The following is a 10,820-nucleotide window of genomic DNA, read 5'->3' as shown; positions in this document are numbered from 1 at the left end:
CACACACACACACGCACGCACACACAGACACACACACAGGCACACACACAAACACAGAAACAGACACACAGACACAGACACAGACACACAGACATACAGACGCACACACACACACGCGCGATCAGAACGTTTTTCTGTACATCTATAGTGTTGCTGAACAGTTTCAGTTTCAGTTTCACTTTCTCAAGGAGGCGTCACTGCGTTCGGACAAATCCATACACGCTACACCACATCTGTTGAGCAGATGCCTGACCAGCAGCATAACCCAACGCGCTTAGTCAGGCCTTGAGTGCATGCTTACATATTTGTGTACCTATGAAAGTGGATTTCATTTTACGTAATTTCGCCAGAGGACAACACTCTCGTTGCCATGGGTTCTTTTTCAGTGCGCCAAGTGCGTGCTGCACACGGGACCTCGGTTTATCGTCTCATCCGAAAGACTAGACGCTCAGTTTGATTTTCCAGTCAAACTTAGGAGAAAGGGCGAGAGCGGGATTCGAACCCACACCCTCACGGACTCTCTGTATTGGCAGCTGAGCGTCTTAATCATTCTGCCACCTTCCTCCTGCTGAACAGACTCCCCCATCTGACTCCCCGCCGCAGGACCACCTGGAACCAGTGCCTGTCCACACCTTCCAGCAGCTGACGTCAGTCACCTGGGTCTCCGTGACACCCCCTCCACCCCCACACTACCCCCCACCCCTCACCCCTCACCATGGCAGTGCCATCCCACAGTCTGCCAGTGATGCCGACAGTGCTGCTGGTCTTTCTCTGCTCCCTACCTGTCCACTGTTTCTCCCCACAGGTGAGTCCTCTGGCACCACTTCAGCACCAGCGACAAACACCACTACCACTACTACCACCGACAACATCAAATATCAAAGGACCCCGCTACCACAAACAACATCAACATCAACATCAACATCAAAGAGCACCACTACAACCACCAACATCAGCGACAAACAACGCTACTACTAACATCAAGAACATCAACATCAACATAAACAACACTACCCACTACCACCTACATAGCAGGCATCCTTCAGTCTCGGAAGACTATGGAGTTGCGCTCTAGGTGTTTATTCAGGTACAGCGTCGGGTGTGGCTGGCCAGTCCGACGCGGGAATGACAGTCCCTGTGGAAGAGTGCTCAGATGAAGTCTGACGCTGGTCTGTCTGCCTGGGCTGCAGCCTTTCTTCTCATTCTCTTTTCCTCGTGCTGCTGAGCGAGTGTCTCTTCGAACTTGGAAAGACCTTTCTGCACAGTCTGTCTCTAGGCTGACCGTTCGAGGGCTGTTACTTCCCAGTTGTTCTGGTCGATGTTCAAGGCTTTTAGGTCACTCTTGCACACATCTTTGAATCGCAGCTGTGGTCTGCCTGTGGGACGTTTTCCCTGCACAAGTTCTCCGTAGAGGAGGTCTTTAGGGATCCGTCCGTCGTCCGTGCGCACGACATGGCCGAGCTAGCGCATACATCTCTGTTTCAGCAGCGTGTATATGCTGGTGCATCCAGCTCTTTCCAGGACAGTGTTGTTGGGGACCTTGTCCTGCCAGGTGATGTTCAGAATGCGTCGGAGGCTACGCATGTGAAAAGCATTGAGCTTTCGCTCTTGTCGGGCATGCAAAGTCCAGGACTCGCTGCCGTACAGGAGGGTGCTCATGACGCAGGCTTGCGCTTTGTAGATCTCGATCTTTGTGTGCTCAGTCAGCTTGCTGTTGTTCCATGCTTTCTTTGTCAGTCTGGTCATGGTGGTAGCTGCCTTGCCGACGCGCCTGTTGAGCTCTGCGTCAAGTGAGAGGGTGTCTGAGATAGTTGAGCCCAGATAAACGAAGTCGTGGACGACATCCAGTTCATGGTCATTGATGCTGATGGCTGGGGGAGAGTCAACATCTTGTCCCATGACCTGTGTTTTCTTCAAGCTAACGGTAAGCCCGAAGTCTTGGCAGGCATCATGAGCTGCTGTAGATCCTCGGCTGAGTGGCCGTTACTGCTGCGTCGTCTGCAAAGAGGAAGTCACGCAGGCACCTCAGCTGGACATTAGTCTTGGCTCTTAGTCTGGAGAGGTTGAAGAGCTTTCCATCTGTCCTGGTTCGGAGGTAGATACCTTCAGCTGCTGCACCAACTACAACATCAACATCAAAGAACACCACTACAACACCAACATACACAACAAACATCGCTACCACTAACATCAACATCAACATCAACATCAAACAACACTACCACTACCACCAACAACATCAACATCAAAGAACACTACCACTACCACCAACAACATCAACATCAAAGAACACTACCACTACCACCAACAACATCAACATCAAAGAACACCACTGCCATCACCAACATCAAACAAAGACACGAATATAAACAAAAACTATACACACAGAGACAGCCACAAACAGACAGACAAACATACAGACAGGCCCGCGCGCGCGCGCACATACACACACACACACACACGCACGCACGCACGCACGCATGCACACACACACACACACACGCACGCACGCACGCACGCATGCACGCACGCACCTACGCATGCACGAACGCACACACAGAATCTTAAAGTTAATCAGGAAACAATGATCATGCACAGTAACTATTTTGCTGTGAAATAAGACAAAGATATACACTCGGAAGCCAAAGATTGGTACCGTTACATTTTGTTCGTAAAGAAATTAATTACATTAGCGCGCGCGCGCGCGTGTGTGTATGTGTGTGTGTGTGTGTGTGTGTGTGTGTGTGTGTGTGTGTGTGTGTGTGTGTGTGTGTGTTTCAGGCCACCATGAGGCCAGACCTCCCAGAGGATGACAACAACGACGGTACGAGCCATCTTCACCAGAACGAGTTCTTCGTTAACTACGGCGTGCTTGTCGAAGGGACTCTGCCGGTAAATATCATTTCACACACACACACACACACACACACACACACACACACACACACACACACACACAAACACGCTAGTCAGGCGCCTTGAGTACATGCACATATATTATAGCAACAACAAAAAGAGCATGGAAAATAAAATTTTCTTGTTTTTTTTTTCATCGATCGATGACACGGACAACACACACACCTTGATGGGAATTGCACACGTATCTACAGTACATCAAATAAAAGCATGTAATGACAATGTCATTGGGACATAACTGTTCAGCCTACAAAATATCCATCACGAAAAATAGCATAACAATAATAGAGGAGGGGGGGGAAAGGGAAGGGAAAGAAAGGTGGAAGGAGGAAGGGAGGAGAGGAGGGGAGGGGAGGGGGGCGAGAGAGATTGATATCGATTGAGACAGGGGGGTGAGGAGAGGGGGAGGGGAGAGGAATGATTGTCATCTCACTTTCTCATCAATATTGTAGAGCAGTTTCAGTTTCAGTTTCAGTAGCTCAAGGAGGCGTCACTGCGTTCGGACAAATCCATATACGCTACCCCACATCTGCCAAGCAGATGCCTGACCAGCAGCGTAACCCAACGCGCTAAGTCAGGCCTTGAGAAAAAACAAACAAAAAAACACAATAAAAACAAACCATTTCACTTTTAAAAACAAATGAAAAAAAAAAAGAGAGAAAAATGCACACACACACACAGACACAAACACACACACACACACACACACACACACACACACACACATGCGTGCGTGTAAGTGTGCGTGCGTGCGTGCGTGCGTGTGTGTGTGTGTGTGTGTGCGTGCGTGTGTGTGTGTGTGTGTGTGTGTGTAGATAGTGTGAACAACATTCACTTGGAACGTTGATGTTTGGGAAATTCTTACTTTGATCACATTCGTTGTCAGTTCTTTTTGAACTAAAGAGTTTCTTTTTTTACCAAGTCCATTTGAATACTCGTCTGTAATTTGCACTACTTTCTATTCATTTCAAATGTTCATAAAATCATTGTATTCAAATCTCCATCCGTCTTGTTTCCCACAAACTTACTACGCCCCCCCCCCCCCCCGTCCCCCCTCCTCCCTCCCCCCCCCCCCTCCCTTCTTCTCTCCCCGTGACTTTATTTTTGTAAAGGTATTTACATTTCTGTATTTGTTTTGATTTTGGTAAACATTCAAATATGAAAATTAATACTTTAACCAAAGTGTACAATAAACAGTGTGTGTGCGCGCGCGCGTGTGTGTGCGTGTGTGTGTGTGTGTGTGCGCGCGCGCACGCGCGCGGTGTGTGTGTGTGTGTATGCGTGCGTGCGCAGTGTGTGTGTGTGTTTGTGTGTATGTTTTTTTTGTTTTGTTGTGTGTGTGTGTGTGTGTGTGTGTGTGCGTGTGTGCGTGTGTGTGACATTCAACAGAATTCCCTCCTACTTTCTTTCTTTCTTTCTTTCTTTCTTTCTTTCTTCCAGGTAGAAGACAGCTCTGATGACGACGATGTAGACCTCAACAATGATGTCCCATCTTCTCCTGACTCGGAAGAGGAACCAGAAGACGAAGACGAAGAAGAAGAAGAAGATGGAGAAACAGGAACAGACCACACCCCCTTTCTTCATCACCCCACGGGTCAAAATAACACGACCCCCAAACGCCGACGGAAACGTGGAATTTCCATGATGGACACTGACAAGTTGTGGACCAATGGCATCGTTCCTTACGAATTTGATATGTCCAGATTGTGTAAGTGATCGAAAGCGATTCAGCACCTAGCAACGCTGGGAGTCCTGGAGTAGAAGGAGGAAGGGGGGTGGGGTAGGGAATGTGGGGCTTCGAACCTGATTTGTAATATGCCACACAACAAAAGTACTACTTTAGTAGTAGTAATAGTAGTAGTGATATTAGTAGTGGTAGTAGTAGTAGTAGTAGTAGTAGTAGTAGTAGTAGTGGTGGTGGTGGTGGTGGTAGCAGTAGTAGTCAGTAGTAGTAGTAGTAGTGTCGATAAAATGTGTCTGCGAGCACGTATGTGCGTATGTGCACGCGCTGCTTGTGTATAGTTTGCGTGTTTGTGTATGTGTGTGTGTGGGGGGGGGGGGGGGGGGGGGGGGGGTCAGTAGCCTTCACGATTCCAAAATTAGTAGTAGTAGTAGTAGTAGCAGCAGCATTATTAGTATTATTAGTATCATTATAGTAGTAGTTGTGTCATTATTATCCTTATCCTTATTATTATCATCATCATCATCAACAACATCATTATTATTGTTGTTGTTGTTGCTGCTGCTGCTGCTGTTGTTATCATTGTTGTTGTTGTTGTTGTTTTGTTGTGGTTGCTTTTGTTGTTGTTACGTTCATTGTTATCATTAGACCCTTTGTCGTCATTAAGTAGTAGTTGTTGTTGTTGTTGTTGTAGCTGTAGAAGGCACATTGTTATCATTATGATGATGATGATGATGATGACGATGATGATGCTGATAATGATGATGATGATTATTATTATTATCATCATTATTATCATCAGCAGCAGCAGCACAACCGCCACCATCATCATCATGACTAATACCCGACTCTGTGTGTGTCTTGAACGTCCCTTTGACAGCGGAGGGCTATGTGAGGAATATCAAGGGGACCATAGCAATCATGGAGAGATACACGTGCATTCGCTTCGTGCCCTGGAACAGCACGACCAAAGCGCTGTATGGACTGGCCAACGACGGACGACTGCTGTTCACGGATCAGTATGAAAAAAACTCCACACAGACACACACACACACACACACACACACACACACACACACACACACATACACTTACACACACACGCACTAAATTCGGCACCAGCAGCACATTCAAGACAAATTACAAGTCTAATGTACAGACTTCGTTTAAATACCTTTCGTACAAAATTTTCTAAAAATATAAAATGTATATGCGGTAAGCAAATAACTGTAAGCCATCTACTCATTCATTGTCCGAGAATAAGACAGTTAATTCCAAAAGATGTAGTTGATGACTTTTCTTCCAATATTTCAATAGCCACTGAAAAGATTTTAAATGATTATTCAGTACTTAAAATGTTTTCAGAAATTTTAAACTCCAGCCCAGTTGGTATCCTCCTTTGATGAATTATAATTAATGCTGTTATTTATATTTTGTAGGTTAATACTTGTTGATATGCATATACATATTCTCCTTCCTATGACACCTCATTCAATACACACCACAATCTCTTTAGACTTTTTCTTATAATATACTTTTCCTCTGATACATAACATGAACACTTTTTTTTACACTAATATTTACATGCATTCCCTTTCCTTTATCCACTACTTTACTCCTTTTCGTCTAAAAACACTTATAGTGAATAGACGTTAAACTGAAGAAAACACGCACGTGTGCGTACGCGCACACACACACACAGACAGACACACGCTCGCGCGCGCGCACGCACACACACACACACACACACACACACACACACACACAGGGAGAACATCCGTGTTTGTGTTTGGAGGGTTGCATGTGTGCATGTGTGTTTATGATAGAGAAAGCGAGGGGGGAGGGGGGGGGGGAGTGAGAGAGGCGGATAGTCAGAGAGGCAAACGGGCAGACAGAAAGACAGACACACAGACAAATGAACAGTATCTCTAAAACAATCAATGAAACTTCAGTTTAAAGTTGACTAATATTAGGGAGGTTGTGCAGACCCACTTTCGTCGGATTTTCGTCGGGACTCCCCGCTTATTTTTAGCTAGAACCGGGTGCGCATGTGCGTCTCCATTGCCGGTTTTTCTTGGTCACCGAAATGCCAAAATTTCGTAGTTGAAATCGCCAGTTCCGACAAAAGGATTTTGAACTATTTCGGTGAGTGTTTTTGCAAATTTACAAGTTATTTTTCGTTTTATAATTACACTAGTTATTTGCTTTAATCTTCTATGTTTACTTTGAGCGTGTTTCTTGTCAAAGCTCTGTCATACAAGTATTCGAATTGATCTATTTAAAAATCAACACTGAGCCTCATCTGGATTCGACTTTGGAGAGACTTGACACACGGAATGTCAGTTTGAAGCATCATTTTATCCACAATATGTGTCTGTGTGTCCGTGGTAAACTTTTACATTGCCATTTTGTCTGCAAATACTTTGTCAGTTGACACCAAATTTGGCATAAAAATAGGAAAAATTCAGTTCTTTCCAGCCATCTTGTTTAAAACAATATTGCACCTCTGGGATGGGCACACACACACACAAAAAATGAAGCCTAATTATATGCAAACTGCATTTACTGTTATATTTATATTTTTTGTTTTCTCAAAAATTGGCACTTTGATCTGATATTCTGACCCAACAACAAGAGCAGTCATTATTATCATTTTTTGTTCAAACAGGAACTTCTTTTGCTAAGCATGGAAGTTTTATTTATTTTGCAAACGTTTTGGTGCAGAGAGTAAAGAAGGGAAATTACTCTGTAATTAATGCTAGGGGACTTAATTTGCTTTAAACTGATCTTTCTCATCTTAAACATTACATTTTGAAATTATACTCAATACATAAAAAGCTTGGATTTTTTTAAAGCGTATCACTAGTGAGTCTTGAAGGCCTTGCCTCTCTTGTTGTTGTTTGGTTCAGTCTGTACAAATAAACTGTTGTGATAGATCTCTGTCGAAAAGTTGTCCGAAGAGAGGCGGTGCACACCCAGAAAAGCCAGTTTGCTACAGTGGTGGGCTGCCCATGACGTCATTTGACCTTTTTTTTTCCCGCGCCACAAACGACGAAATGTTCCTGACGAAAGCGCGTGCACTATCTCCCAGTTGACATGTTAATTTCTTTGTTCCTTCTTATACTCTTTTTGCATCTTTCTTTGGACGATGAATATTAGGTCTTTGTGACTTGAATAGCATGCAGTTCAAAATCCCATGAGTGCTTTAGAACGTTTATAGTGCATGGTGCATAGTGACGTCACTGATGACGTCATCAGAAGAAGGGAAATAACTCTGGAAGGCTGAAAATTCATACAGTTTATCTAGAGTGGTATATTTCTAGGCTATGTTCTCAGTTTGAGGCTTTTTATTTTGGATATTGTTTAATGACTTGAAACACCACTTTCTACTGTTTTTTTTTTCGCACTGAAGGGGTTCAAATCAACAGTGCTGCCCACTAAGAAAAACGAACGAAAGTAAGAAAGAAACTGACACACAGGGAAAGATGGATAAATATATGCACACACAGAGGAGCGCAGAACACGTACAAAATCCTACACAGTTTCTACATGATTGCGGGAATTCTTGCATGCACGTGGAACTTCGTAAAACTCTGGATGGTTGGGTGGGTTGATTGGCTAGCTAGACAGCTGACTTACTGACCAGCTGATCGACTGGGGAGGTACCCGTAAAGTCGACAGCTCATTGCGTCGACAGCTCATTGTTCTATTTTCATTTTTGAAAAGGTGGATTTTGTCCTCCAATTGTAAATTCTTATTTGTGCTATGTTCACTTTTGGAATGCTGAATGGCGACAAACGTCCTTCATTATTGACCACATCCTCTACACACCATCCTGTATCTATACTTAGACTACATCCTCTAAACTACATCCTGTATCTATAGCCAGACTGCATCCTCTAAACTACATCCTGTATCTATACCCTGACTATATCCTCTAAACTACATCCTGTATACCCAGACTACATCCTCTACACATCCTGTCCACGCAATGAGCTGTCGACGCAATGACATGGACCCATCGACTGACCAGTTAATTGATTTATTCGTTCGTTCTTTCTTTCAATAACCGTGCAGTGGTGGTTGTTCGTCGCATATTGGCAACAACTATGAGCAGTTTAAAACCGGACAGATCACCGAATGCTGTCATCCTGTGAGTATTCAATGCTATTCTGTCTGCATGTCTTTTGTGTCTGCCACTGTGTCTGTCTCTGTGACTGACTCTGCACTCTGTCGCTGTCTGTCTGTTGCTCCATCTCAGTTTCAGGATGATTATCTGTTTGATGGACTGTCTGTCTGTCTGTCTGTCTGTTTGTTAGAATGTCTGTCTGTGAGTTTGTCTGTCAGAATGTCTGTCTGTTAATGTGTGTGTGTATCTCTCTCTCTCTCTCTCTCTCTCTCTCTCTCTCTCTCTCTCTCTCTCTCTCTCTCTCTCTCTCTCTCAAAATACCTCGAGTAAACCCACATGACATCCAAATACTTTCCTCAGATGACGAACGACCAATGATTTCCCAAGCTAAAATACCTGACACAGGTTCACGATTTGCGCCAGAAATCAGCCATCTCATCAAACTAGATGTAATACCACCGCTATTCATATAATTATGCTGTATATTGTCATCTTTGTCGATGTGTTGGATGGTCGCGTAGACAGGTATTAATTTTGTTTGTTTAATTTTCTTCTATTAATGATTTATTGGAATTGATATGTGAATTCAGTTGACATCGCCATTTGTGTATGATACTGATTTGTACCCCCTTGACATAAGGGCTATTGGCTGTTGTCAGTAAAAATGTGTCAGTGTCACTCTCTCTTTCTCCCCCCCCCCCCTCTCTCTCTCTCTCTCTCTCTCTCTCTCTCTCTCTCTCTCTCTCTCTCTCTCTCATTAACTCAAAGCAACTAACAACACCCCAAGATTCAATGTGTCAAAATATGTTTTTCATGCTATGAACAGGAGAGGCGAAAAATGAAAATTTAGAATGTCAGAAATATTGTCATCATAACATTGGGCATTATCATTTTTTCTCGCTTCACTGTAACTGTGGTTTGATATTCACTTGCTCTTTTTGACCACATCCTGATCCCAGTCCTCTTTGTATGGTGGCCCAGAGCTGATGTACATAAAAATATTTCTGAGTTCTGAGTTCGAATCAGACCTGTTTGTTTATTCCTTTGTGTAACTCGACAGTTAATTTTATGTTTGATTGTAAATCTTATGATGTTTTAAGAAGCAAATGTGTGATTTTATATATATATATATATATATATATATATATATAATTTGCAAAAAAGAAAGGATCTCTTTAGCATGTTAACATAAGATGATCACGAGGTGATCATATCAGTATCAGTATCAGTATCAGTATCAGTAGCTCAAGGAGGCGTCACTGCGTTCGGACAAATCCATATACGCTACACCACATCTGCCAAGCAGATGCCTGACCAGCCGCGTAACCCAACGCGCTTAGTCAGGCCTTGAGAGACTTTGAAGATAAGGCAAAGATCACTTCAAACAGATACAAACTGCGTGTTCAAATAGATTTGACATTTTCGTCTGCAGCCAGTGTTGGAATCTGTTGTATTGACAGATGAATGAACTTAGTTATTATGTGTGTTGTGTGGTCTGTTGTTTGCTACCATTTTTCCCCAAAGAAAGAACTTTTGTTTCAGTATTACCTTTCACTATTTTCATTCGTTTGTTCTAATGTTTTGCTATGCAATGAAAGTATTGTGAAGCAAAATTCACCCATGTCATAACGACCTCATGGACGATTACATGAAAGTGTCAAAGCGTCAAACGTCTCACTCTGTCTCTCTCTCCCTCTGTGTGTGTGTGTGTGTGTGTGTGTGTGTGTGTGTGTGTGTGTGTGTGTGTGTGTGCTCGCGCGCGCGTGTGTGCGTGTGTGTGTTACTCGCTTCCGTTCAGTGCAGATGTGAGCGATGTTGTGTCTCTCAGTTTGACGCTGTGTTATACTCGTACATTATACATGTATTAAGTATTCAGTATAAATGCATTTATATGCGTAGCTGTTTGTGTGTCTCTTAGAACAACGGCAGATGTGTAAGTCGGCCAAAGTGCTAATATCTTCACCGTTGGAAAATAAAGATTCATTCATTCATTCATTCATTCTCTCTTTCTCTCTGTGTTATGCATATCGCTCATTTTAATGATACTGTTTGTCACATGTGTACGGTTGACTGAGAACCTCCCTCACCCTCCAT

At 43.5% G+C, this 10,820-nt stretch overlaps 1 protein-coding gene across 1 annotated transcript in view; it reads left to right on the top strand.

The window, feature by feature from the left end:
• Positions 1-685: 685 nt before the first annotated feature.
• The window catches only part of LOC143297939 (uncharacterized), a 74,513-nt gene continuing 64,378 nt past the window's right edge, over positions 686-10,820 (top strand). Inside the window, exons 1-5 of the mRNA XM_076610550.1 lie at positions 686-805; positions 2,782-2,892; positions 4,357-4,624; positions 5,478-5,616; positions 8,675-8,750. Coding sequence (XP_076466665.1) covers positions 716-805; positions 2,782-2,892; positions 4,357-4,624; positions 5,478-5,616; positions 8,675-8,750 — 684 coding nt within the window. The 5' untranslated portion in view covers positions 686-715. The remainder of the gene's footprint in view (positions 806-2,781; positions 2,893-4,356; positions 4,625-5,477; positions 5,617-8,674; positions 8,751-10,820) is intronic.

This window comes from Babylonia areolata, chromosome 23 (assembly GCF_041734735.1).
Source record: "Babylonia areolata isolate BAREFJ2019XMU chromosome 23, ASM4173473v1, whole genome shotgun sequence".
NCBI classification, from domain to species: domain Eukaryota; kingdom Metazoa; phylum Mollusca; class Gastropoda; order Neogastropoda; family Buccinidae; genus Babylonia; species Babylonia areolata.
This window is presented reverse-complemented; position numbering and strand designations above follow the sequence as displayed.